The sequence below is a fragment of the Orcinus orca genome, chromosome 20, assembly GCF_937001465.1.
Source record: "Orcinus orca chromosome 20, mOrcOrc1.1, whole genome shotgun sequence".
NCBI lineage: Eukaryota > Metazoa > Chordata > Mammalia > Artiodactyla > Delphinidae > Orcinus > Orcinus orca.
In genome coordinates this window covers 41,190,257-41,218,114 of record NC_064578.1, presented here as the reverse complement: position 1 = coordinate 41,218,114, position 27,858 = coordinate 41,190,257, and the positions used below count along the sequence as shown (strand labels likewise).

General features: G+C 49.4%; 1 protein-coding gene across 20 annotated transcripts in view; it reads left to right on the top strand.

Annotated features, from left to right (window-relative positions):
- Positions 1-27,858, top strand: part of ANKRD27 (ankyrin repeat domain 27) — a 53,593-nt gene that overhangs the window by 13,388 nt on the left and 12,347 nt on the right. For 14 of the 20 annotated variants that reach the window (XM_049703858.1, XM_049703859.1, XM_049703861.1 and 11 more), the window contains 20 exons: positions 2,887-2,997; positions 4,884-5,040; positions 6,000-6,154; positions 6,596-6,655; positions 7,143-7,196; positions 7,303-7,368; positions 7,456-7,532; positions 8,363-8,484; positions 9,557-9,635; positions 10,133-10,265; positions 14,918-15,010; positions 16,070-16,197; positions 16,702-16,784; positions 17,612-17,727; positions 18,934-19,026; positions 20,412-20,609; positions 22,531-22,800; positions 23,307-23,429; positions 23,819-23,863; positions 25,881-26,003. In XM_049703858.1, coding sequence (XP_049559815.1) covers positions 2,887-2,997; positions 4,884-5,040; positions 6,000-6,154; positions 6,596-6,655; positions 7,143-7,196; positions 7,303-7,368; positions 7,456-7,532; positions 8,363-8,484; positions 9,557-9,635; positions 10,133-10,265; positions 14,918-15,010; positions 16,070-16,197; positions 16,702-16,784; positions 17,612-17,727; positions 18,934-19,026; positions 20,412-20,609; positions 22,531-22,800; positions 23,307-23,429; positions 23,819-23,863; positions 25,881-26,003 — 2,286 coding nt within the window. Of the gene's footprint in view, positions 1-1,699; positions 1,957-2,886; positions 2,998-4,883; positions 5,041-5,999; positions 6,155-6,595; positions 6,656-7,142; positions 7,197-7,302; positions 7,369-7,455; positions 7,533-8,362; positions 8,485-9,556; positions 9,636-10,132; positions 10,266-14,917; positions 15,011-16,069; positions 16,198-16,701; positions 16,785-17,611; positions 17,728-18,933; positions 19,027-20,411; positions 20,610-22,530; positions 22,801-23,289; positions 23,430-23,818; positions 23,864-25,880; positions 26,004-27,858 lie in introns of all 20 variants that reach the window. The other 6 variants (XM_033413930.2, XM_033413939.2, XM_049703857.1 and 3 more) reach the window with 6 other exon arrangements.

The following is a 27,858-nucleotide window of genomic DNA, read 5'->3' as shown; positions in this document are numbered from 1 at the left end:
CTCTGAAGCACCTAAGAAGTTGCTGGTCCCTCGGAGGCCCTTCCTCAGATGGGACTATGTGACTCTGATCCATTGAGCTGGAGTGGGGCAATCACTTGGCCTGCGTAAACATCCCCTAGGCCTGGTTCATGCTGTCCCCTGGCCTGGGGCCAACCCTCGGGTTTCCAAGATCTTTCTGTGTTCACGGCTGCCTTGAGGCCACCTAGGAACCTTGAGGCTGTTTCTCAGTTCTGGCTCATACCTGAGGGCCTCCCGTTTCTTTCTTTAAGTTGCACTTTCATTAACATTTAAAATTTTTATGTTTTTCTCCCCCATGTCTCATTCCACATCTGCTACCACCAAGCCCATTCAGGACCTTTGCACATGCTTTCTTCTGACAAAAATGTTCTTCCCTTAGATCTTTAGTTGGTGGTTCCTTCTCTTCATCCATTCCTTGCTCAAAAGCTACTTCCTCAGAGACCTCCGTAACCACGCTACCTGAGTTAGCGAACCCTTGCCCCACTCCAGTCATCCTCTGTCCTGATATTCTGCCTTATTTTCTGCATAGAACTTACTGATATATGGAATATGTGTTTTATTATTCAGAAATCTCTATCCTCCACTTAGAACGTAATGTCCATGAGGACAAAGCACCGTTATCTCCAACAGTGCCCAGTGTCATGAATATTGAATGAAGAAAAAACAGAAAAACCAAACTAAATTTTAATAATTAGTTGAATAAAGTTGGCTATCTGAAAATTTGTAAAAAATTATTATGTTTAATTTCAAACATGTACAAGTGGAACAAATCATGCAATGCACCCCACGCCCCCATCACTCAGCTTCCGCAGTGCCCGGTTCAGATGCCAGCACATCTCACTTCTATCTCTGCTGCCCTCTCCCCTTAGCCAGGGGACCATTTTGAAGCAAATTCCAGAAAATTATATAAGGTAGTCATGTGATTTCATCTGTAAATATGTAGGAATGTAGTTTTAAATGATAAGGACTTAAAAAAATAATCACATACCATTATCACAGCTAAAAAATTCCTCAATATCTCCTTACTGTTGTGAAATGTCTAGTCACTGTTCACATTTCCCAGAACATCTCATAATTTTTTGTTTGTTTGTTTTCCAGTTGGTTTGTTTAAATCAGAATCCAAAGGTGATCCACGCATTATTCTGGATTGGTAGGCCTTTTTTTAAAAAATTGAAGTATAGTTGATTTACAGTATTATGTTAGTTTTAGGTGTATAGCAAAGTGATTGAGTTATATATATATATATTTTTTTCAGATTCTTTTCCATTATAGGTTATTACAAGATATTGAATATAGTTCCCTGTGCTCTACAGTAAATTCTTGTTGCTTGGTATGCCTTTTAAATCTCTTTTCCTCCTAACTTTCTTGAGCTAAACTTTGAAAAGAACAACTAAACTGTACCTACTCAATGTGTAAAACTGGATCCATTTTGACATGTGTGTAGACTTGTGAAATCATCACCACAGTCTGTTTTTTTAACTATAAGCCCCACTTTCCTCGTTTTCCTTCTTTGCCCACAATTCAAGTATCAAGGTCATTCATCCTGTAGAGTTTCCTGCCTTCTGGCTTTTGCCGGTTGCAGTCCTGTGGTGGTGTTTACCATGGTCCTCTGGTCTCTGTATTTCCTGAACTTGGTAGTTAAGTCTAGCTCTGGGTCTGATTCAGTCTTGATTTTTTGCAGAGAGGCAAGCCCACTTCATAGACAGTTGTGATCTTCCATCAACGAGGGCCTCCCTTTTCTGCCGTGAGCAATTGGCGTATCCCTCGTGGGGAGAGAAGCTCTTTCTGACCTGCCTGAGGAAGCTCCTAATGACAGCTGCTCTTGAAGGCCCCAGAGTTTCGTGGTGTCTTCACAGAGGAAACTCCAGCATATGCTGGGCTGTGCTCCCTGCTCCCAGCACTGGCCTCCAGGAGGCCACAGGACTGGGCTGTGGTGAGGTGGGGAACAGGAGGTTGAGTCCTGGCTCTGTCACTCACTGGCTGCGTGCCCCGGGACAAGTTGCTGAACTTCCTTGAGCCTCGGTTTCCTTGTCTGTACAGTGGGGATAGTGCAGAAGCTGCTTGCCTTGCGCCAGGCTGCTTTAGGACCTGGGGCTCTGAGCGACATCACCACTTTGGTCGTCGTCTCCCAGGTGCACTTGAATCTGAGAGATTCCTCTTAAACGTGAGTCCCTGGGCCGAGCACAGATACACGTGTGGTTGCCAGGGCAGCTCCTTGCCTTTGCTGCGCTGAGCAAAGAAGCTGGTGCCCGGTCAACATGGTGGCCACGGTGGGACCAAAATTCACGTTTCAGGTTGAGGCTGCCCCAGAGACACAGTCTGGCACCTGAGACATCTCTGGTGGAGGTGGCAGCCTGCAATAGGAAACTGTATTTCTGTGGCTGGTAAAACAAACTGTGATCACAGTTCAGCTTAAAATAGCATAGAAAGAAGATGGGAAGGAAACTGTCTTCATTGTGCTGCGTTTATCATTCAGGTGGTGGGATTCCGTGCGATTTTTTAGTTTCACTTTTCTGTACTTTTCAAACTATTGTTTCTTCATCTGGAATCATTCCTGAGCCTGCTGAGGACAGAGGGGGCCCCTGGGGTAGCTGCAGGGAGGGCCCAGCGGGGTGGGAGTGAGCCCTCCGGTCTGAGGCCCCGGGGTGGGGGAGGCGTGTGCTTCCTCCCTCGGCTGGGTGGGGGCCTCAGCTTCCATCACAGTGGCAACAGATCAGCTGCTGCCCCTTTGGCCAGTGACCCCAGAGGTCCTCTCTGCCAGGAGGTCCCCGTGGCGGTTCTGCTGGAGCATCTTGAGATGCCTCGTGTTCTGCTGAAGTTGTAAATGACACGTCTGTTGAGTATTCACCCTAATTTGTTTTTTTCCAGGTGTTAGTACCCTGCAAAGGAAGCCTGTCAGGCAGTGTTCAGTCTACTTGTCAGTTTGAGTCCTATATTTTGATCCCAGTGGAAGAACACTTTCAGACCTTAAATGGAAAGGTATTCTTTCGTTTCTTGTGGGTCAACCAGGGCCACTCACTCAGTGTTTGGGAGTGGGGGAGGGGAGAGAATCCTGCTTCTCACCCTTTCACGTCTGTGTTACGTGATGGCTTTGACACCACAGCAGCCCTGCTACCTTTGAGGGCAGAGGAGCTGGCTGCAGCCAGGAGGTGAGGCGGGGCCGGGCACCTCTCCCTCAGCCCGTGGGTCTTCTGCCGGGGAGTCGGGGAGTGGCTGGGACACCTCCCCAGAGAGGCCCTGTCAGAGCAAGCTGTTTATCCCCAGTGCCCTTGGGATCAGGGACGAATTTCTAATTTAAGAATTTTTTGTTTTGAAATCATCTCAAACCTATAGAAAGTTTCAGTAAGGTACAGAGAACTCTCACATACCTTTCTGCCCAGATTGGTCAGCTGTTAGCATTTTGGCCACATCTGTTTTACTTCCTCACCCCATCCCCATCTATCCATCTGTCTATCTCTCTATCTGTCTACACCACACATTATTACTTTTTCTGAACCTTTTTCAGAAAGACTAAAAGTTGCAGACACCATGTCCCTTTGCTTCAAAACAACGTGTATTTCCTATAATACAGCACAGTGATCACACAAAATTTAGCATTGATAGAATACGCTTCTCCAACATACTGTCCTTTTTTAATCTTTTTTGGGTTTTTTGGCCGCACCCCAGCATGTGGGATCTTAGTCCCTGACCAGGGATTGAACCCGCGCCCCCTGCATTGGAAGTGCAGAGTCTTAACCACTAGACCACCAGGGAAGTCCCAGCATACTGTCCTTCAACAAATTCTGCTAGTTGTAATACCCTATTATAGCAAAAAAGATCTATTTTTTTAGATCCAGGATCACGTCTGGGATCATGCAGTGTATTCAGTGGTTAGTCTTTTTAGTTTCCTTCCATTTGGAACGGTTCCTCAGTCTGTGTCTTTCATGACATTGACATTTTTGTCTTGCTTTGTAGACTCTCCCTCAGTGTGGGTTTCTCTGATGTTTCCCATGATTAGATCGCAGTTATGCCTTTTCAGTAGGAACGCCTCGGAAGGGTGTTTTATCTCTCTCAGTGCATCGTGTCAGGAGGCACGTGATGGCAGTCTGTCTCATTGTTGATGTTAACTTTGGGGTAGGCATTCTCTTATTTTTTTTAAGCGGAAGAAGATAGGTTCCGAGAGGGGGAGGTTCCATCCCTGCTCAGGACTGGCCGTGGTCCCCAGCCTACCCGCAGTCAGGAGTGGGGGCCCACACTGGTGTAGCCGGGGCCGTGGGCACTGGGGGGGGGGGCGTCGAGGAGGGATGGGTCCAGGGGGGTGGGTACCAGTACGCCAGTCTGGGGTGAAGGGTGGTCTGCAGCCCTGTGGCTCCCAAGCATGCTTCCATTTTCCTGCCAGGGATCTGCTCACCACAGCTGCCCGTCAGTTTACTTGTTCTCTTCCTGGTACCCAAATCTACCAAGAGAACAGAGGCACTGGGCTCATCGTGGCTGGTCTTCCCGGGCACCTTGGCCACGGCCAGAGTGATGAGCCGTGGAGGGGATGCAGCGCGCATCTTTGGTGCTTCTGGGTCGCAGCGTCGGGTCATTCTGATCTCTTATTCAGAGAGGAGAACCTTCTTACTTTTTCCTTTTGCGGAGGGTACAGTGCTTTTGGGTTGCAACATGTGAAAAGAATCAGGGTACTGTGTAGCTGGAGTGACAGGGTGAACAAAGAGGGAAGAAAACATGTTAGTATCAGAAAGCAAGCTGGAAGAGTGTTGGTGCCCCCCCAAACTCACACTGGAGCAGAGGCAGGCGGGTGGGGTGAAGTGCCACATGGGGACCAGGCTGAGGGGTCGGCAGTCACACAGGCTGCTGGTGCAGTGACGGCTCTCTTGTTCCAGGATGTCTTTATCCAAGGAAACAGGATTAAACTAGGAGCTGGTTTCGCCTGTCTTCTCTCCGTGCCCATTCTCTTTGAAGAAACTTTCTACAATGAAAAAGAAGAAAGTTTCAGCATACTGTGCATAGCCCATCCTTTGGAAAAGAGAGAGAGTTCAGGTATTCTGGGAGAAAACCCCTTTCTCCTGATTGGGAGAAATGTGCTTGTTGAACTTCCTCCTGACGCAGCTGTTGTAAACATCCCATAAAATATTCAAGAGCCCGCTAGAAACCTGCATAACTGTTTACAATAATTCCCCCTAAAACTTAATCAGAAAGTCATCCTGAGCCAAGGTGACGTGGATTAGGCTGCTGTGCGTGGTTGCAGATATTGGGTGTTACACACATAGACCTTAGTGGGAATGGCGCCCCCTGGAGTTGTGCAAAGTGGCAGCCCTGGCTTTGTCTCTGGGCCTCGGCTTTAGGGCTACTTCTTACAGCATTATTACCCACCCAGCCCCACTGCTGTGCCTCTTTGAGATCTCATTATTTTTTTTATTTATATATATTTTTTGTGGTATGCGGGCCTCTCACTGTTGTGGCCTCTCCCGTTGCGGAGCACAGGCTCCGGACGTGCAGGCTCAGCGGCCATAGCTTACGGGCCCAGCCGCTCCACGGCATGTGGGATCTTCCCGGACCGGGGCACAAACCTGCGTCCCCCGCACCGGCAGGGGGACTCTCAACCACTGTGCCACCACGGAAGCCCTAGATCTCATTATTTTTAACAGGTAATAATTCTTTGGTGCTCCACGAAGTTGAGATAACAATTAATGTGCCAAACGCTCCTATCTGAGGCTCTTATTGTCAGGAATCAGGGCTTCCTCACCACAGCCTCACAGGTCATGCCTAGGGTCCCAGATAATTCAGGTTTGGTCCCAGGAAAGGGCTTCAAGAGGACCAGGCTCTCTGGACCCCCAACTGGGCTGCTCTTGGGCGATATCTTGAAATAAGGTCATCCCTCTCCTCCTGTGGAAGATGGAGCGTCAGATCCTGGAGGAGCAGGGCAAAGGGTTGTGGGACTTGCCCTGTTAGGAAACAGTGAAGCCTTCAGCCAGCCTGACCCTCTGTCTCTTTTTCAGAAGAGCCTTCAACACCCTCAGATCCCTTTTCCCTGAAAACCATCGAAGACGTGAGAGAGTTTTTGGGAAGACATGCAGAGAGATTTGACAGGAACATCGCCTCTTTCCAGCGAACGTTCAGAGAGTGTGAAAGAAAGAGCCTCCGTCATCACATAGTCAGTAGCCGTGTCTTGCTTTGCTAAGCGTGCTTTGTCTCAGGCCAGTTCAGAGCACCAGGATCCCTCTCAGTTCACTCTGTAACTTTGCTGCCTCCATCGTTGGAAGTTTTGTTTAAATGTTTCTTTTTACCTATAAAAGTACTACAGACCACCGTAAAAACTTGAAAATTGCAGAGAAGTATAAAGATGAATATTGTTATCATCTATGTTAACCCTAAGGGGAATTTTTTTTCCTACTTTTAATGCATGTACCTAAAAAACGTTGAAAAACAAATCACACACTTGATTTGATAAGCTTGCTTTAGGATTTAGAGCTTGTCACCCAGGAAATCCATTTTGTGAAATGTTCTCTTTGCCCCAGGACATGTTACATGTCCCAGGTTTTGTGTCGTGGCCTCGGATCACGAGGGTGACCTCTCTCTGCTCTGTGTTGCACAGGACTCCGTGAATGCTCTCTACACCAGATGCCTCCAGCAGCTGCTGAGGGACTCCCACCTGGTAAGCGGCACGACGTTCAAAAGAGATACCTGCCAGAAAGAGAGAGACAAATAGCATATATCACTTATGCGTGGAATCTAAAATATGCCACAAGTGAACCTATCTACGAAACAGAAACAGACTCACGGACATAGAGGACAGACTGGTGGTTGCCGAGGAGGAGAGGGTTGGAGGAGGGATGGAGTGGGAGTTTGGGGTTCGCGGATGTAAACTATTATATATAGGATGGACAAACCACAAGGTCCTACCGTATAGCACAGGGAACTATATTCAACATCCCGTGATAAACCATAATGGAAAAGGATATAAAAAAAAGAAGGTATATATATGTATCACTGAATCACTGTGCTGTGCAGCAGAAATTAACACAACATTGTGAATCAACTAAATAAACCAAAAAAAAAAAAAAAAAAAGAGAGAGAGAGAGACTTACAGTTTGCCCACATGCTAGTCCATGCTCTGTAACTGTACTCGTCTTGTCCTCCAGAAAGTGCTCGCCAAGCAGGAGGCCCAGATGAACCTGATGAAACAGGCTGTAGAGGTAAGGGGCCAGGGCAGCGAGGGGAGAGAAGACGGCAGTGCCGGGGGCTCCTTTGTCGCCCACCCCCCACTCACATGCCTTGAACTGGGTCCTGTTGATTTCACAGATGTATGTCCAGCACGATATTTACGACCTGATCTTTAAATATGTGGGGACCATGGAGGCAAGTGAGGTAGGTTCTCCATCATCATCGTCCAGGATGGAAGCCCTGTTCTAAGCCTTTTAAGACATTTGAAGCTTCATTAAAATCTCTTGTTAGGATGCTGCCTTTAACAAAATCACAAGGAGCCTTCAGGATCTTCAGCAGAAGGATATTGGTGTGAAACCTGAGTTCAGGTAAGGGTTTGCACTGCTGTGGCCGTGTCCTCAGGGGCTGGGGCACCGTTCGCCATCCCCCCCCCACCCCCGAAGCAGCAGTGGCGGCACTGATTTGACATGGTTCAGACCGTGGAGCAGGGCAGTTATTTGTGACCAAAGATAAAGGGGCTGAGGTTGGCAGATGACTGTTTTGGAGCTGGCATGCTCCTGCACCCGCCTGCCAGCATCCGGTGAGTGGGAGCCAGAAGGGGTGGAGTCGTACACAGCTGGTCTCTGGGCAGGCACGCAGCTCACCCAGGTGGGCCCTGCACACAGATGTCTCTCCTCACCTGCCAGTCTGAGGGACCCCTGCTTTAGGGGCATCTCCTTTTGGATTAAGTTTCATTTTATTACAAAAATGTCTAGGGACTTCCTTGGTGGTCCAGCAGTTAAGACTTTGTGCTTCCCTGCAGGGGGCACGGGTTCGATCCCTGGTTGGGGAACTAAGATCCCGCATGCCGTGCAGCTCAGCCAAAAAGTAAAAAAAAAAAAATCTAAATTGTTTATGTCTAAACGCCCCCCCCCCCCCCACCGCCACCCATTGGCCTATTTCATTCTGGGGCTAAGGCTTGCTGATTTTGTTTCCTAATTTTCTGGTGCAGCTACATCACCTGGCAGCTTGATTGGCACCTTGAAAGCTGCTGGGTTTTGCCAGTGACCCGAGTCCGATTACTTCTGAGTTTCTAGTTTTGTTTGTCTTTACTTACGGTTTGCTGTAAGAAATGTGAATCTGAGGTATGGGATTAGATCCGAGAAGGAGGGCCCTCACACCGTGGTCTTACGTGGTCACTTTCCAAATTATTTTGCAGCTTCAACATACCTCGTGCCAAGAGGGAGCTGGCTCAGCTGAACAGGTGCACGTCCCCGCAGCAGAAGCTGGCTTGTTTGTGGAAGGTGGTGCAGCTGATCACCCAGTCTCCCAGCCAGAGAGGTGTGTGCTTGGTGAAGGGACCTGCAGTGGGGTGGCTGCATACATCCAGCTGCAAACGTCTGTTGAGAAGCAGTCATCTTAAAGGCTCATAGAGATGGGTGGATGGGCAACAGAGCATTTCTGTGTGAGTGCCCTGGTGTCGGATCTGAGGAGTGGGTGCCTAGCAATGGGGGTCGGGGGGCAGGGTAGGTGAGGCATCTTTAGGGTGAGAAAATGCTGGTGGAGAAGCAGCGGCCTCAAAAACGAGCCAAACTGGTGATGGAAGCATGGGGGTTCAACTGTTAAGTTGTTCTCTCTAATTTTGTATACGTTTAAAATTTTCCATTATAAAAAGTAAAAACAAAATAAGCTAAGAAAAAAGTAATGAGAAGGCAGATCTGTGTGGGCAGATAGGGGGTGATCTTCGAAGCGTATTATCAATGAACGAAAGAACAGGAGTGTGTATGGTACCCTTCCAGCAGCATTGCGGAGAGGGGGCGACTCTGTATCCATGTATACAATGGGGAGATCATAGACTGTCTGTGGACAGGTACGTGGGAAGCAATAGCACTGGCCTCTGGGAAAGAAGTCTGGGTGGCAGGGATGGGAGAGGTGCACGGTTGGCTCTTTTGTACTTTTTGAAATTTTAAATGTGTGAATGGATTACTTAAACAAAATTTTAATGAAAACAGTAGAGTCAAGCTGCAGATCGGCATTAGACTCTGAGGTGTTTAAAACAGAAATGATCCCAGGAGGAAAGAGGCTTCTGGCAGTGCCTCTGGCACGCCTTCAAGTTGTATCCACCATTGCTGACTTCCTCGGGCTCTTTATCTGTCCCGGGAGGTAGCGAGGGGTGGTCTGCTTGCAGTTTACTTCTTCTGCACATGTTCTGAGGATGCGAAGCATTCATTTTCCCCTGGAGTCTGACATCTATTCAGGACGCTAGAAAGGAAATCGTGCGATTGAATTTCTCCCTGATGTGTCATCTTCCTGGATTGTGGTTTTGTGGGTTGGATGGTGGTGGGGAGTTGATAACACTTGTCGGTCCATTTGAGTCCCAGGATGGCTTTGAACATGTGTTTCCCCCTTGCAGTTAACTTGGAGACCATGTGCGCTGATGATCTGCTATCAGTCCTGTTGTATTTGCTTGTGAAAACAGAGATCCCTAATTGGTAATATTTTTTGTTAAAATGCTTTTTCAAAATGGCAGCACTGTACTGGGGTGGTTTTAGTGTCACTCTAGGAAACTGAGTGCCCCTTATGAGCCAGGTACTGCCCCGCTTTCGTCCTGCAAGGGGTGGCTGTCATTCCATGTACAGATGGGGAAACTGAGCCAGCGAGCTTACGTTTCTCATTCTGGAGCATGTGGCTAGTCAGTGGCTGAGCGGGAAGCAGACTCCAATTCTGTCTGGCTCCAAAGCCCGTCCTTTTCCCACAGAAATGCAAGTTCCCTGTATAATTACCAGCTTTCTAAAAACTAGCCCATTCCAGGAAAGTCGCAAGTAGCTTTACTTATTTTCCTAATTGTGCTCCCTCTAAATAAAGATCCAGGGACAAGCAGCCCTGGCTCCCAGGAGCCAACTGACTTGATGATGAAGCCAATAGCATTGCTTCTGCCAAAGTGTTAATTGGGTATACAACAATAAAACTTTTTTCTTCCTTCTATTAGGATGGCAAATTTGAGTTATATCAAAAACTTCAGATTTAGCAGCTCAGCAAAAGATGAACTGGGATACTGCCTGACCTCAGTTGAGGCTGCAATTGAATATATTCGGCAGGGAAGCCTCTCCGTTAAGCCACTGGTAAGACCTCCCTCCTTCTCTGCCCTTTTTTTGTGGGTGTCACGGCGTGTGTGATGGGGTTCTCAGGGTGGTGTGGGGGAGGGGCCGTCAGAGATGCTCTCCCGAGAGAATGGGGCCTCAGCCCAGTGAGTGAACACTAGCCCCCCGTAGGTTGTGAAAGTTTGTGCGTTATCTTGTCCTTCACTTTGTTGATCTGCTTCATTAATCCTTGTCATCCTCAAAAGCACACGGGCAGAAGGGGAAGCTAGAAGCGGTGAACTGGGGTATCCTGATCATGATGGGCAGGAGATGAGATTACTAACGTCTGCAGTTTTCAGGACTCAGTGGCCCTATTATTATTCTCTTGGTTGGTTGGTGAGCTTTGGCTAGTGGAGGCGATGATGTTCCCATGAGAACTGTGAGACTCTTGAACCAAGATTGCACTGCTGGCTTATTTCACTGCCATACCAACCAGCAAAGCGTGACAGTACTCACAGAAATTGCAAAGTTGAAATCAATCGAATGAAGAGATTTCTGTATTAAAAACCAAGAGTCCTGGGACTTCCCTGGTGGCGCAGTGGTTAAGAATCTGCCTGCCAGTGCAGGGGACATGGGTTCGAGCCCTGGTCCAGGAAGATCCCACATGCTGCGGAGCAGCTAAGCCCGTGCGCCACAACTACTGAGCCTGTGCTCTAGAGCCCGCGAGCCACAACTACTGAGCCCACATGCTGCAACTACTGAAGCCTGCACGCCTAGAGCCCATGCTCGGCAACAAGAGAAGCCACTGCCCCACAACGAAGAGTAGCCCCCGCTCGCCACAATTAGAGAAAGCCCACATGCAGCAACAACACATGTGATGGCAAAGACCCAAGGCAGCCAAAAAAAAAAAAACACCAAAAAAACACCAAGAGTCCTGAGGATTGAACTTCGATCTTAATTTTCCCCTGATGTTAGAAGCTCCCAAAGTAATAAGTTGAAACACGTGGAAAAGAACATAGGCCTGTTCAGACAGGAACACTCGGGTACAAGCAGTTCCCTGAATTCATTTATTGTTAACATGTTTATGTATTTTCTAGTCTTTTTCCTTGCCATGTATACTTTACATAATTGAAATTGTAATGTAGATAGCCTTGTATACTTTTTCCCCAAAATGAATAGTTCTATTTTTTTCTGATTAGAAAACTATTTGCTTGTTACTAATATGTGAAATATAAAAAGTAGCAGTGAAGACAACAAAAGCCTCCCATAAACACACTAGTTGGGGATGACTTATTAACATTTTGGCATATGTCTTTTTTCTGCACTTGTACAATTCTATTTTTAACCAGAATTTGAGCTTATGCTGCACTTGCTGGCACATAGCCTGACAGTATCATGGTGCTTGCTGAAGAATTAAGTTCTGCTCTGATTTGATTGCCCACACACATACGCAGGTGAAATTAGAGGCTGTGCATCTCATCTCAGATGTGGCTGGCTGTGACTCTCGTGAAAAGTTGTTTCTAATTTAGGGGGAAATCATTAACATTCTAGAATGCACACATGTGTGTTCACGGGCGCCTCTGCATACACACAGGTCTGCAGAATCAGAAATGTCACTCGGGGCTTCCCTGGTGGTGCAGTGGTTAAGAATCCACCTGCCAAGGCAGGGGACACGTGTTCGAGCCCTGGTCCGGGAAGATCCCACATGCCGCGGAGCAACTAAGCCCATGCGCCACAACTACTGAGCCTGCACTCTAGAGCCCATGAGCTGCAACTACTGAGCCTTGCGTGCATACTGCAACTACTGAAGCTGGCACGCCTAGAGCCCATGCTCCGCAACAAGAGAAGCCACAGCAATGAGAAGCCTGTGCACCGCAACGAAGAGTGGCCCCTGCAACTAGAGAAAGCCCGTGCCTAGCAACAAAGACCCAGTGCAGCCAAAAATAAAATAATAAATAGATAAATTTATAAAAAAAAAAAAAAAAAGAGATGCCGCTCACTTCCAGAGTTGGGCAGCAAGATTTCTTAGTTTGAATTGTCTTCTGTGAGGTTCTAGGAACACGTGTTGTTCCCATGGTGCCTGCGGAGGTTTTCCATCATGGCCCTGCCCTTCTGGTTCTTTCCCTCTGATGGGTCTCCCCTCCTGGACCCACTACCCTGCAGAGGACTTGCCTGATGCTCCTTGCTGGGGCCAGGGGTGCCCCTTGTCACCTGGAGGGAGGTGCCCACCTCTTGAAGGTGCTCCCGTCCCCTTGCTGCACCCATCCTGTACCACAACCATCCTGCTTTCTTACTTTCCGTGGCATGTAGGCAGGAAGTCCAACGCTTGAAGGCCTTTGGCCAGAGAGTAAAGAGGTGGTTGACCAAACACTAACAGTCAGCTTCTCACACATACTTTTCTTTCAGAAAATATTCCAAGTGGGATTGTGGCAGTGTTTGAGGGGTGGCCCCTCTTGTGCTGGTGTTGGTTTGAGTCCAGCCCTTGGGCAAGTCAGTTTGTCTCTCTGAGCCTCTGTCCCTCCTGTCTACACTGGGGATCGTGTTAGGTATTTCACCCTTGCCAGGTGGTTGCGAGGATCAAATGGCATATTTGAAAGTGCCTTTTTGAAGTGTTATGTGATACCGATGCCCTTCCTTGATCTGGCAACACCGGCATCTGGATGCCTCTGTTTCCTGGCTGTCTGGTGCATCCTGCGTGGATAGCCCCAAGGATGGCCATTAGCTTGGGTGGGCAAGGGGGGGACACAGCCCAGTGCGCCCGTCTTGTCTGGGCTGTCAGACCCTGGTCCTGCCCTCCTGGATTGGAGGGTGGTTGGTCCCCCTGGAATTGCGACAAGGTTGCATCATCCTCTCGGGTGGCCGTGGAGCCCGAGCCTTGGGTCTTGAGTGGGTCAGGCCTGAGAGATGTCCTTTTACCTTTATGGACAGAGCAGGTGTTGTGGCTTCCTTGTCTTTTGTGATGCCAGCGTTGGGATTCCGTCTGTGGCATTGCCTGTGCCTTAGTGCAGTTCCGTCTAGGAAAGTGCGAGGCCACGGCTGCTTGTTGGTATTGATAGAATTTCCCGGGGAAAGAGCCCAAGTGTATCTCCACACAGCAGGTGAGGTTTCTGAAAAGCATTAAGGACTAAGTGTTAGGAAATCAAATAATGTTTTACTGTTGACTCTTTATATACTATAATGTAGTTTCACAGAAATTTTCTCCCCAAGACATAATCGTACTTGAGATGACCGTAAACATTCTTTAAGCATGTTCATTAATGAAGACTTGAGCTTTTTTGAAAATAACCATTACTGGGATGACTCTAGATTTACCTTTGTGGACAGAAAAAAATGGAGGAGAACCTTGAAAGGATCTCCACCCTTCTCTGCTCCAGCTTTGCAGGTCTTTTTCACATTACTGGGCTTCCAATAAATAGTATTTACCTCTTCCCGAATTGGTCTTAGCTGATATGCTATCTCTTCTGGTTGCTAATTCTTCCCTGACCAGTCAGTCCTGGAAGACCTGCCTCTTTTCATCAGTGCCCTTCAAGCAGTCGCCTAAGTGGAGGAAGGAGCCCCAAATTTACCTGAACAATAAGGTCTTTGATGTTTCTCTGATTTACAGCTCAGCTGTAAATCCCTGAATAAAACAGGTTGATCGAGCCTTACACAGCATATACCGACAGGGAGCAAAGGGAGCTCTACGTCTGAGGGTTGGTGTTTGTCTGCCAAGACAACCCCATGAGGGCGGCTGGCATGAGGGGCCCTGCTTGGCAGTGGGCCCCAGAAATGCTGCCACCTCTGTCTTTAACTGGACCTCTTCGTCAGAACCTAGGGGGCCACAGAGAGAAATGTTCCCATAATTTTCTCAGGGTTTGGTGAGTTCTTCTGGCAGCAGCTGGCTGGAAACAATTCCATCTGTCTCCCACCAAGATTCTTTTCAAGGAAGTTAATTTGTTACCAATTTAGTCACAGGTGCTCAAGTGAGCATTTAAGTGTCTCACTAGAAATGATTTCATAGAGAAAGGATACATTTTTAGATTTCTATAGCCAGGTAAAAATTACCTGCACTGTGAAGACCTGAGTTTATTCTTGGGGTGGACCCCATATTTTATTGGACTTCGGGCCAGTGGCCGTGTTGTCTGACGTTTTAGTAAGTATGTTCAAAAAGCAGGACCCTTCTCTCTCTTGCTGGTTCACACTGGGAAGGGTAGACCAGCCTGTCACATGGTTCCCCTGTCTGTGGACCCAGGTAACATGCAGCGGACAGGGCTGTGCAGGCATTAGGACAGATGTTTTGAGAGGAGGGGGAGGCCGGGACAATCCAGGTTTCCACGTGGGGGATGGTGCTGTGTGCACGCCACATTTCACACTTAGAGATGCCACATTCCACACACACACACACACACACACACACACACACACACACACACACACACACACACACACACACACACACGGAGCCATCGTGCTGCCCCCTCCCAGATTCCTGCCGGGAAGCTGTCATCAGAGCCCCACTTCCTGGAGAGGCAGACAGGGAGCCCCTCTCCCAGCCTGATGAGGGTCTGTTGTGCGGCTCCCTGGGGGCGGGGAGAGGCACTGCCGGTCCTGTTTTGTGGGAAACAGCCGGAATCGTTCCTGGGTCCTCTGTTTTCAAGGATCTGCACTGACAGCTCACGACGTGGGATAAAATGGGTTGTCGGCTTTTCTTGCAGGAGTCCGAGGGGTTTGGCGACAGACTGTTCCTTAAGCAGAGAATGAGCTTGCTGTCTCAGCTGACCTCAACTCCCATTGACTGCTTGTTTCAGGTAAGACACGCAGAGGTCCTGCGGGCACAGATATGTGAGGGGCTCTCCATCCTCCCACACCTCTGTAGAATCCATCAGGGTGGTCTGCGTAGTTCAGTGCAGGAGTTCATTTTGTGCTCGAGGGAGCGATACGGATGCTGGATCAGCTCGGCTGCCCGTCTCCCCCGACGTGAGCTGCGCTGTAGCCCCACTGGGCAGCATAGCGAGGGCACCGGGCCCTGCGTGTGGAACCCTCTGCCCGGCTGTCCTCCTCTCCCCATCTGGCGAAACATGGCTGGTCCTTCCCAGTCAGCTCAGTGGCACGTCACTGGCAGCTCTGCCAGAACTGACGCCTCTTCTTGGCTCCGGGAGCCCCAGTTACAGATGTTCGTGTGAGTGTGCTGGGCTGGGAGCAAGGCACCTGGCGGTGGTCGGATCCTCAGGCAGAGGCAGGCGGCTCCTTCCTCAGATCTGATCTACCGCTGGGAGGCTGGCGCGGTTCCCTACGAGGCAGCCGTCAGAGGGCCACCCGGGGCCAGGGTGGGTTCCACGGAGGACCCAGAGCTATGCACCCCTGAGAACATCTCACTCCCTGTGGGGAATACATCCAGGCCTCACAGGGGTGAGCCCTGCAGGTTCGCCTGTTGATGGGGTCTTGCGATCATTACAGCTGTCCTGCACACCAAGGCTCTACTGGATTCCTAGACGATTTGACCCTTTAATGGGGGTCGAAGTCTACACCAAGGCTCAGGATGTACTGCCCCCCTACTCCTGCGGCTCTGGGAATTTTGTCATGTCGTTGTTTCTTTAGTTTTGGAAAAACCCTAACATTTATAAAAATAAAAGAGAGTAGTGCAATTAAGGAACTCCCGTGTAGCCATCTCCCAATCCTGTTTCATTTCTGTCCCCTCCCCCACTTTTCCCTGTCCACCCAAATTATTTTGAAACAAGTCCCAGAGAGCAAATTGTTTCCTCCATCCATACGTAGATGTGTGTTTCAGTAAGGATGCTCAGAAAATTCACACCTTAGAGAGCGAATAGTTCCTTCACATCAATAGTGCTTTTGATGTCACTTTTTAGCACATCGCATCAGGTAACCAGAAAGAAGTGGAAAGACTTCTGAGCCAGGAAGACCGAGATAAAGATGCCGTCCAAAAGATGTGTCACCCTCTGTGCTTCTGTGATGACTGTGAGAAACTCGTCTCAGGGTACGAGGGTCCTATGTGGGCTCAGCGCCAGGAAGGGGGAGACTCGGGGCCTGGGCGGAACTTTCCCACTTGTTTGCTGTGAGATTTGGAATAAGGAACTTATCCTCGCTGCACTCTGCTTCCTCTGCTGTGAAGTGGAGAGAGTAACGTCTGTCCCTTTGGAGAATCAGGTGGAATAAAGATTGTAAACATACTTGGCACCCTGCTCGGCTGCTTTACCAGGGGAGGTGGGCAGAGGGCGTGCCCCCGGCTCGGAAAGTGGATTTTAGGATGGGAGGACTGTCGGCTCCTGCCTGTAACCTTTCTGGTTTCCCCTTATCCTTATTGGGCTCTTTTGCTGGTTGTCAAGGCCTGGAGGGGTGGGTGGGGAGAGAGGCCCTGCGGAAGTCGGGGCTTCTGCTCTCTGGGACACGGTAGAGGAGACCCAGCTTGGATCATACCTGGAGATCTGTCTTCTTGTCCCAGGACCCTGGTGTATTTCTTTGTATCCTCTTTCTCTTTTAGGAGGCTGAATGACCCGTCCATTGTCACTCCATTCTCCAGAGACGACAGGGGTCATACACCGCTCCATGTGGCTGCCCTCTGCGGTACGTGGGCAAAGGGATGGGGCCGAGGGTGGCCCTGCAGAGAGTGGGTGGCTGCTGGGTCTTACCGTGTGGATGCTTGGTACTGCCCCTGGGCTGGTGGTCCAGCCAGGGAAGGCTTGAATCTGAACTATGAGAATGGCCTCAGAATTGGGGTTCTTATATTCCTCCTTTAAAAAATATAACTTTACTGTCTTTAATTTTTTTTTTATTCTTTTTTTTTAAACATTCTTTTCCAGTATGGTTCATCATAGGATATTGAATACAGTTCTCTGTGCTATACTGTCTTTTAAAGTGCACATGCAAAGAAAAAATGTGCACTTTCAAGGTAGAAAACACAAACACAAGCATCTGTAGTATCACCCGCCATCCTGTCTCCCAGAGATCATTTTGATTCATGACTGTCTGAAATGTCAGCATGCTTGTGAGTGTGTGTGTATAAGATAGATGATGCTGTGGGGATCATACTTTTCTGTACGGTGCTTTTTTCACTCGGCGACACGTAGGAACATTTCTCCATGGCAGTATTTTTTACTGGTTGCACAGTATTCCATCCTGTAGATTGATGCACCATGGACTCTTCTGTGGACGTCTAAGGCTCTTTTCTCCTACCTTCTGTGGCTGGGGGCTGGACTGGAGCTGAGTCCCCTCCAGGGGCTACCCCAGAGTGTTTGGAATCTGCAGAGTCTGACTTCACGTTAGCACTTGTTCCCCGCAAGCAGAAAAATGCCTCCCGGCATGTCTCGTGCCAGGGAATGAGAGGGTGAAATAATGCCATGGCTTCGCTTGCAGGGTTTGGAAAGCCCGCTCTCTTCCCTTCTGTTCTGTAGGGCAGGCATCCCTCATCGACTCTCTGGTTTCCAAGGGCGCGGTGGTGAACGCTACAGACTACCATGGCTCCACCCCGCTGCATCTTGCGTGTCAGAAGGGCTGTCAGAGCGTGACGGTGAGCATCTGGGCTCGGACGGGCTGGCTCTGCACGTGGCTTTGCAGGGCTGGCCCCTCCTGTGTTCCACACTGGCTCGGTCGGGCCACAGGGAGGGCTGGGGTCTCAGGCACCTCACGGAGGGTCTGCTGGGCAAAAGCTATTAGGTGTAGGTTTGAAATGTCACGGTAATGTGGGGGAGGAATGGTGGGGCTGTAGATTTTTTTTAATCTCTAAACATTTTTTTTGGTATCATACTTTTTAATAATGAGATAGGATTTTCCTTCACCCACCCCCAAGATACTAGAAATATTTTAAATAGGGCCCCAAGATGGACTTTCCCGTAGACTTAACATCTACTGATGAGAAGACGGGCCAGAAACTAGAAAGGCAAAATTATTTTGCCAGTCAGTGATGTTTCAATTTCAGCTTAAGTTGTTTGGTACATAAAGTGCCTCAGTTACTGCTAGTGATTGATGGGGGTTGTTTTTCTTTCTTTCTGTTTTTCTATTTTTAACTTTTATTGGAGTAGAGTTGATTTACAATGTTGTGTTAGTTTCACGTGTTCAGCAAAGTGAATCAGTTATACATAAACATATATCCACTCTTTTTTTTTTTTTTTTTTTTTTTAGTAATCTCTAAACTTTTTATCAGGAAGGATGAGAGTGATGATAATATTTTTTGCTTTGGTTTTTTAAAATTAAAAAAATTTTTTGGAGCTTCCCTGGTGGCACAGTGGTTGAGAGTCCGCCTGCCAATGCAGGGGACACGGGTTCGTGCCCCGGTCCGGGAGGAGCCCACATGCCGTGGAGCGGCTAGGCCCGTGAGCCATGGCCCTGAGCCTGCACGTCCGGAGCCTGTGCTCCGCGACGGGAGAGGCCACAGCAGTGAGAGGCCCGCGTACCGCCAAAAAAAAAAAATTTTTGTTTAAAAGTATAGTTGATTTACAGTGTGTTAGTTTCAGGTGTATAGCAAAGTGATTCAGATATATATGTGTGTGTGTATATATATATAATGTATTTCTCTCTCTATATATAATATATATTCCTTTTCAGATTATTTTCCATTATAGGGTTGATATAATTTTAACTGTAGTGTAAGTAGATAAGGTTGAAAATGGAGACCAGCGACTTCCCACTGTGAGGCTCTAGGCCGTGCTCCTGAGGAAGCACGCGCCTGCACTGCCGGGCTTGCTGGTGCTCACTGCTCTCCCCTCTCCTTTGGAAGCTGTTGCTGCTGCACTACAAAGCCAGCACCGAAGTGCAGGACAACAACGGCAACACCCCTCTGCACCTGGCCTGCACCTACGGCCACGAAGACGTAAGTGGTCCTTGCTGCGCCGAGGGCGGCCGTGTTTACCCTTTCTCACAGAGAAAAGTGAATTTCCAGTCGGTTGAATGTCGTATTTTATGTTGACAGTTATTGGAACATTTGGTATATAATTTTTTTAATTAAAAAATTTAAAAACACATTACAGTTGCTGTATTGAAATAACAGAAATCTAAAACATAATTGTCTTTTCTTGAAATGAAATCATGTGCATTCATCTCCGCTACCATCTGCTTCTTACCTTTCTTCATACTCAATTTTTACATTTTATATTTTTAAAGAAATATCAAGGAATTTCATCATTTCCGGGTTTGCTTAATATTTAACTCTGTGTGTGTGTGTTATTTTTTTCCTAACCACCCTCTCTCACTTCTCTCCATGCTAATATCCAGGTAGATTTATACAGATGTGGGTTGAGCCTGGGTTAGGTGGTTGATGAGCGAAAACGAGATCATACCCTACACAATTTTATGCAGCTTATTTTCCTAACTTAATCATGGGCATCCCATAGGTCAATAAATGTAGATCTAACCCGTTCTGTAATCGCGACACATAGTCTATGACGTGTGTTGTGTCAGGGTCCTTAAGACCACTCCCCAGTTCAGTGGTTCGCTAGGAGGGCTCACAGGGTGAGCATATGGTTGTATGCACAGCTGTGATTTATTGCAGTAAAGGGACACAGAGCAAAGTCAGCCAAAGGGAGGGTCCAAGGATGAAGTCCGGAGGACACTAGGTGCAGGCTTCCAAGCGCATCTCCCTGTGGAGTCACTCAGGACAGCTTATTCCTCCAGTAACGGGTCGTTAATAACACGTGCCAAGTGTTTTCCTTCTGGGAAGCTCATTAGGGACTCAGTGCCCAAGATTTTGGTTGGAGGCTGGTCGTGTGAACACCCTTTTGCCTAGAACATTTCAACATTCCAGACTCCCAGAAGGACAGCAGGTGTTCAGCATAAACCACTGTTGGGCAAACTAGGCCCAGTGAGCCCCTCTCATCAGTCAGGGGACTGTGAGAACACTCCCCAAATCCAAGCTCCCAAGGAGTATCGCAGGTCAAGGGGGCCAGCCTTGCAAGCAGGCCTTTCCGGGGATGGCGGTCTCAGGCCTGCTCTGGTGACTCCTTTCTGCACATGATGTGTGACAATTTATTCAGCCATTTCTTATTGATTGGCAGTTGGGTTCTTTAAAAACAAAACCAAAAACGATGTGTCCTGATCAGGTGATCTGGAACCCTGGAGGTCTAATGTTCTGTTACTGTATGTTTGCTTGGCAGATGGTGCCTTGATCGAATTGGGACGTGGGCCGAGGCTGCGGGCTGCACAGATCTGCCCAAGGCCGGGCCTGTGAGTTCACAGTGGCCTTTCCCATTCTGTTTGCAGTGTGTGAAGGCTCTGGTCTACTATGACGTGCAGTCCTGCAGACTAGATATTGGTAACGAGAAAGGAGACACTCCCCTGCACATTGCTGCCCGCTGGGGTTACCAAAGCATCATAGAGACGTTGCTACAGAACGGAGCGTCCACAGAGATCCAGAACAGGCTGAAGGAAACGCCCCTCAAGTGTGCGTTAAACTCAAAGGTAGCCTTTTTCATCTCGGAGCAGCAGTATGACTTTAAACGGTATCAGCATCCGCAGCTTAGGTCTTGGCCGAGCTGTTCAAACCGTGCATTAGTCCCCAAGGCTAGAACTTGGCCGCATCTTCTCTGCTGCACTCGGGACCTGGTCGTTCATGGGTTTTACCTATTCATCTTATTTTCCATCTTAGTAGGCGATTTTCACAGTGTCATGCCAAGAGCTGCTCCCAGCAGAGTTTGCCCCGGCCTCTGAGTGCTGTTGGTTTCTGGGCAAGTGGAGCGAGAGTAAATGGGACGGTGGCTTCGGCCGGGAAGAGCGGGGACAGGGTGTTGGAAGCAGCAAGCATCGGCTCTGTTTTCCTGTTCCTTCACCCTCAGCGCCTAAAATTTTATTCTGATTTGGCCAACTTCGAACGTCGTTGGGTGTAATTTCCTCCATAAATGATTCATTAATGAACTACTAGCCCATCCTGCTGGTAATTTCTGGAAGCACGTAGTTTGGGGCCACATGTCATGCACTGCTTGCTCATGAGCAGGTGGGGAGTGATGGGAGCTTCCAGAGGCCAGGCCTTCCCAGCAGCAGCTCTGTTGCTGGGAACAGCTTCCAGAGGTCTCGCCTCCCAGCAGCAGCTCTGTTGAAGGGGTGTCCTCAGAGAAACGTGTTTGGCCAACTAGCCAGAGGAAGCCCAGGGCCACGTGCGACGGCCATCCGAGGTCCTGATGCCCAGAGCATCCCGGCTAGTGGCTCACATAGGTGATGTCGTTTTAATACAGGTCTCCAAATGTCTCCCTTTGCACAGGCCCTACTTTCTGCCTCTTGATGTTTTATAATTTCCAGTCCTCTTCTAGGGAGTTCTTTTAGTTTGTTCATGTCTTCTTCTAGGAGTAGCACAGTTTTTGTTTTTAAACCACTTTATTGAGGGATGATTGACATACAAAAAGCTGTACGTATTTAGTGTATACAACTTGTTGAGCTTGGAGACAAGTCCACACCCATGAGACCAACACCACAATCTGTGCCATAAATACATCCATCACCTCCAGAAGTTTCCTCCCACCCTTTTTATTTATCGATTATTATTATTATTTTGTGTGTGTGATAAGAACACAACATAAGACCTGTAGGAGTGTGGGTTTTTTTTTTTTTTTTTTTTTGCCATACGCGGGCCCCTCACTGTTGTGGCCTCTCCCGTTGCGGAGCACAGGCTCCAGATGCACAGGCTCAGCGGCCATGGCTCACGGGCCCAGCCGCTCCGCGACATGTGGGATCTTCCCGGACCAGGGCACGAACCCGTGTCCCTTGCATCAGCAGGTGGACTCTCAACCACTGTTCCCCCCGGGAAGCCCAGGAGTGTGGTTTTTGAAGGTTTAAATCCCTGCTCCTGACCCGGGGGCCTCAGCTGCCCATGCCTTCACGGGGTCTCAGCTTTGTAGCAGCCAGAGCCATGGGACTGGGTGATACCACCCTTGGCCTGAGATGCCCATGAGGGGCTGAGGGCACCTCTGCACTGGAGCTTCTCCAAAGGCCTTTCCAGAGGGAGTTCTGCAGACACAAGGAGCGGATGGCCTTCTGGGCTCAGCTCCGAGCTGGTCCCAGTTAAGGCCCGTGGCTGCCAGTGGAAAGGTCACACTTCAGGGCTGTGGACCACCAGCCCAGGCTGGATGGGCAGCCTTTGGGGCCCCTCTGTGCCTGGGCTTCCCTTGTCCGCTGAGCCCATTCGTGGGGAGCACTGGCTCCTGCTGTTGAACTTAGCGTGGTCCTGAGTAGGTTCCCGCCTGCTCTGGGCCTTGGTGTCCCCCCTGTCTCTCCGAGGGCCTGGCTGGGCCACGTGGCTTTCCAAGGAGGTGGGCGCAGTGGGGCCATAGGAGTGATGAGACCTTGGCGACCCATCTCAGTACTTTTCGCATCCCCTTTGGCCTCCTAGATTCTGTCCATGATGGAAGCCCACCATCCGTCCTTCGAGAGGGGGCAGAAGTCTTCAGAGGTAAGAGAACAGGGCTGTGCTTGCCGGCCCTACTTGAGACCAGCCTCTGTCTGGCCCTCACCCACCCCTCACCGGGCTCCCTGGCTGCAGGTGCCCGCGCGGCCCCCTCAGTACCCCGTGGATTCCGTCAGCCAGGGCTCCTGCGCTTCCAGCTTCTCATCCGCGTCGCTGAGCTCCAGGCAAGAGGAGCCCAGAAAGTTCTACAGGGAGGTGAGGCCCCCAGACCGGAGGGCAGAGAGGGGCGGGGGGCGGCCTGTGTTCTGGGGGCCAGTTAGAGAGCCCCTGGGGCAGCGTGTCTGCTGTGGTGAAGGTCAGCGCCCTCGAGGGGAGCCCGGCCAGCCTCACCCTGCTTGCCCTTCATGGACGGACGTGTGTGTGTGTGTGTGTGTGTGTGTGTGTGTGTGTGTGTGTGTGTGTGTGAGAGAGAGAGAGAGAGAGAGAGATGGGAAGGGGGGTATTCTAAGAAAAGTACAGGTAAAGTCACCTGTAGGTCCACTGCTTTAAGATCATTTTACGAAGTAAATTCTCTGCCCTGATCCCCCTCTCCGTCAGCACCCCTGTTAACCTGATGTGTCTCGTTCCTGACTTCCTGCAGACTTTATGTAGACGTGTACATGTTCTCACACATTGCGTTTTGTAAAGCTGACTCATAGCCTGTTTTGTTTGTCTGTGTGTTTTTTTCCGTCTAACCTACCTTAGACCTTGTCCATTGTCAGCCCACAGAGCAGACCATGGCGTGGATGTGCCCATCCCCTGCAGGTGGGGAGCCCTCACTGACTCCGCCCCGGGTTCCTCCTTCGCTGTCACCCCCAGGCTGTGACCTGCTCTCGGAGGGCCCAGTAAGCCTAGCTCGATGCAGAACCGCAGGAAAGAAAGCCAAGAGGCGTGCTCCAGAGCCTAACAGAGGCCTGGAGGCGTTCCTGGGGGGGGTGCCCTCCCTCATGGTACCTGTAGCTGGCAGATAATGAGAGCTGAATAGATGCAGTTCTGAAGGGTGGCTGCCCTCTTAGGAAGCGCTCGTGCTCCCAGGTGGCTGTCGTCCCACCGTGCCACATGAATGGCAGGTCATCTTACAGACCTTATGCGGAAGGTGCGGGGGATGTGTTTGAAAGATACTGAATGAGATCAAGAGACACATGAAAGCTACTAGGTTTTCAGAAGGTTTTTATTATTTCTATTCTTATTGTATTATTATAAGTTTCCTTACATTCTTTTTTCTTTTATTAAGGTAGAAAAACTCTTAAGAGCCATTGCTGATGGAGACCTAGAAATGGTGAGTTTTTAGAAGGAATTTCAGCAGCTTGCTCTCGGCTTAAGCAGCTGTGCTCATGTGTCTTGTCTCCAGGTGAGTCAGGAGCCGTCAGGGTTCTTTGTTCACGTTCACGCAGAAGGGGCGCATTTCATGAGTACTTGCTGATGGGATGTGACGTGCCCCCCGCAAGTAACGAGGCAGGTGGAATAAAGCTGCAGTGTGAGCCTATCCCTGCCCTTTAGACATTCCTATTCCAGGAGGGCAGTGATGTTGGCAAGAGGACCAGCCTGTGTCCAGGGGCACAGCGTGCGGGCTCGGGGCCAGAGTCCACGAGCCGGGAGCAGGGTGAACAGACCGGGTGGGGAAGGGTGGAGGTGGCGAAGGGGAGGCCAGAGCCCAGAGGGCGTTGGTGTGGCCCTGCAGGAGTTGTGGGCGGTGTGAATCCCTGGCTGGGAGGCTGAGTCTCAGACTTGGGGCTCCAAGGGCTCACAAGCAAGTGTCCGAACGAGATGGTGCTAAGGTGTCAGGGAACATCTATGATGAGGTCACTGGAGACGCCCATGGGCAGTTCCCCTGGCTTGCCTTTGGCTTCCTGAAAGGAATGTTTTCTGTCTTCCATTTTAAAAGGAGGGGTAAATTAGCGCTTACCAGATTAGGAGGCCTGAGTGGATCAGATTTACAAGAGCGCTTCACAGGAATGTGTATTTCAAGAGTGCTTTTTGCCAATGATGGAGCTTGAGGTGGTGGACAGCAGTTCCTGGCATCTGATCACCACAGCCTGCGGGGTGTTGAGAATCGGAAGGTAGTTGGCAGTGTCTCAGCCTCTGCCCAGAGGCCACTGAATCCATCAGCCTGACGCGTGGTTACTCGGGGCGGGGGGAGGACACAGGCTTCTGGATCTGGCTGTTGCTCCCCTAGAGAGACCAGCCCCAGGGCACCCAGTGTTCTTGGGGGGAAGCAAAGAAAGAGTGTCCCAGGCTCCCTGTGAGCCGCGGCGAGAGCCAGTGTGGAGAAGAGACTGTGACCATCCCTGCGTCGTGATGCGTCTGCTCTGTGCCCGAAGCTGCCGCCCCTCGGCTCCCTTACCCCCGTCTTGTTCCTTCTAATCACCAAGAGGAACTGCCCTCGGTCCGGTCCGTCCCAGCCAGTCTGTTAGGTGAGGCCGCGGTTCAGGTGAGGGCTTTGGCGTTTCCACCCTGAGGAGCATCTGTTGTCAGAAACGTGGAAGGGACCTGGAGTGGGGGTTGTTTGGGATTGAACGGGGTCTTCCTGGGGCCCTTTGTCACTCCTTGCAGGCTTTTGCTGACTTCCTCAGTGCTCAGAACCAGGCCTAGAAATGTATTTATGTTGTTTTCTTTTCTCACGTTTAATATCCTAGAAACTTGTGTTTACTGGAACATAAATTTGACCTGTTAGGGTCTTTTCGGTGCTTTCACCTGTGGGCTAGGGCATTAAAGTGGAAAGGACACTGGCGTGGCATCAGAGAGCCTGTGATTAGGTTCTGGCCACCACCTCCTCATCCTGTGGCCTTGAACAAGTGGCCCCCGGAGTGAGTCTCCTCCCCCGTAGGATGAGACGGACCAGTTGTTGAAAGCGGACAGTTAGATGACGTAAGAGGAGGTGCTCACGAAATGCTCCAGGACAGGGCTCTAAAGCCATCACACTGAAGCAACACCGCTCTGCCCCTTTTTAAGATGGAAGAAGAGAATCTGCCGCAAGCTGCAGAAATGGGAGCTCAGACTCTCTCTGTCACTACTGAAACGATTGAGAAAGGCTTGAGCACAGGTGAACCCTGGAATCCTCAAGAGGGAGCAGCCATCATTTATAAGTTACTTTGGTGGTTGAGGAAATGTATCAATACGTCCTGATTAGAGAAGTGTGTGTGTGTGTGTGTGTGTGTGTGTGTGTGTGTGTGTGTGTGTGTGTGTGTGTGTGTGTGTGTGTGTGTGTGTGTGTGTGTGTCTCTAAGATACCATAACTTGTAAAGAAGCTGAGGATGGGTTTTAAGTCCCTATTTCTCCTTACTGCCCGGCGCCAGGTGCGTTACCTGTTGGAGTGGACAGAGGAGGACCCGGATGAAGCGGAGGATGCTGTCAGGGCGGTGGATCTTGAATTTTGTCACCCCTTGTGCCAGTGCCCCAAATGTGCTCCAGCTCAAAAGGTTTGGCTTTTCTTCTTTTGGGGGATGGGCAAATTCTTCTTTTTCCCCTTAGGAAAGTTGTCTGCTTCTCAGCCAGCTAACGGCCGAGTGGCTGGTTGTAGGTGTCCCCTGAGATACAGCTCAAGGTAGAGGAAAGTGGACACTCATGCAGGATCTGGCTCCGGCTGCCTGCTTTCTGAATGGGCAGGTCAGGGAACAGGGCCATGAACGCGGGCTTAGTGTTTCAGTGGTTCTCAGGGCCCCTGAGTCACAAGGCAGGAGCTTATGAACAGACATGCCCGGAGGTCTCCGTCCATGTGGCCGTGGTCCCTTGGGAGGATGCAGGCAAGAGCCCCTGCCCCCTGCCTTTGCTCACGTTGGTGCACCCTCTGCGGGAGGACCCTCCCTCCAAGCACAGAGAGACCCCTGTGCCTTTTACCCTGTTTCCCCCATGGTAATAGCCTGCAAAAGCACAGTACAATATCCCAACCAGGATATTACCATGGATACAGTCCATCCGTCTCACTCAGGTTTCCCCGCTTTTATTTGTGCTTGTGTGTGTGTGCGCGCGCATGCCTGCACGTGTGTTTATTTACGCGTTCTGTCTAGTTTTGTTTTTTTCTTTAATTGCCGTATAGTTATTTTACAATGTTGTGTTAGTTTCTACTGTACAGCAAGGTGAAGTAGAGTTCCCTGTGCTATACAGCAGGTTCTCATTAGTTATCTGTTTTATACATATTAGTGTATATATGTTAATCCCAATCTCCCAATTCATCCCACTCCCCCTTTCCCCCCTTGGTGTCCATACATTTGTTCTCTACATCTGTGTCTTTATTTCTGCCTTGCAAACCGGTTCATCTCTACCATTTTTCTAGATTCCACAAATATGCGTTAATATATGATATCTGTTTTTCTCTTTCTGACTTACTTCACTGTGTATGACAGTCTCTAGGTCCATCCATGTCTCTACAAATGACCCAATTTCGTTCCTTTTCCTGGCTGGGTAGTATTCCATTGTATATATGTACCACATCTTCTTTATCCATTCCTCTGTTGATGAACATTTAGGTTGTTTCCATGTCCTGGCTATTGTAAATAGTGCTGCAATGAACATTGGGGTGCATGTGTCCTTTTCTTAATTAATTAATTAATTAATTAATTAATTTTTGGCTGCATTGGGTCTTTGTTGCTGTGCATGGGCTTTCTCTAGTTGTGGCGAGCAAGGGCTACTCTTCGTTGCGGTGCACAGGTTTCTCATTGCAGTAGCTTCTCTTGTCGCGGAGCACGGGCTCTAGGCACGTGGGCTTCAGTAGTTGTGGCACACGGGCTTAGTTGCTCTGCAGCATGTGGGATCTTCCTGGACCGGGGCTCGAACCCATGTCCCCTGCATTGGCAGGTGGATTCTTAACCACTGTGCCACCAGGGAAGCCCTGCATGTGTCTTTTTGAATTATGGTTTTCTCAGGGTATATGTCCAGTAGTGGGATTGCTGGGTCATATGGTAATTCTATATTTAGTTGTTTAAGGAACCTCCATACTGTTCTCCATAGTGGCTGTATCAATTTACCTTCCCACCAACAGTCAAGAGGGTTCCATTTTCTCCACACCCTCTCCAGCATATATTGTTTGTAGATTTTCTGATGAGGCCCATTCTAACTGGTGTGAGGTGATAGCTCATTGTAGTTTTGATTTGCATTTCTTTAATGATTAGTGATGTTGAGCATCTTCTCATGTGCTTCTTGGCCATCTGTATGTCTTCTTTGGAGAAATGTCTATTTAGGTCTTCCACCCTTTTTTTTTTGGCTGCGTTGGGTCTTCGTTGCTGTGTGCGGACTTTCTCTTTTGTCATTTCAAAAACTCTTTGCAGCGAGTGGGAG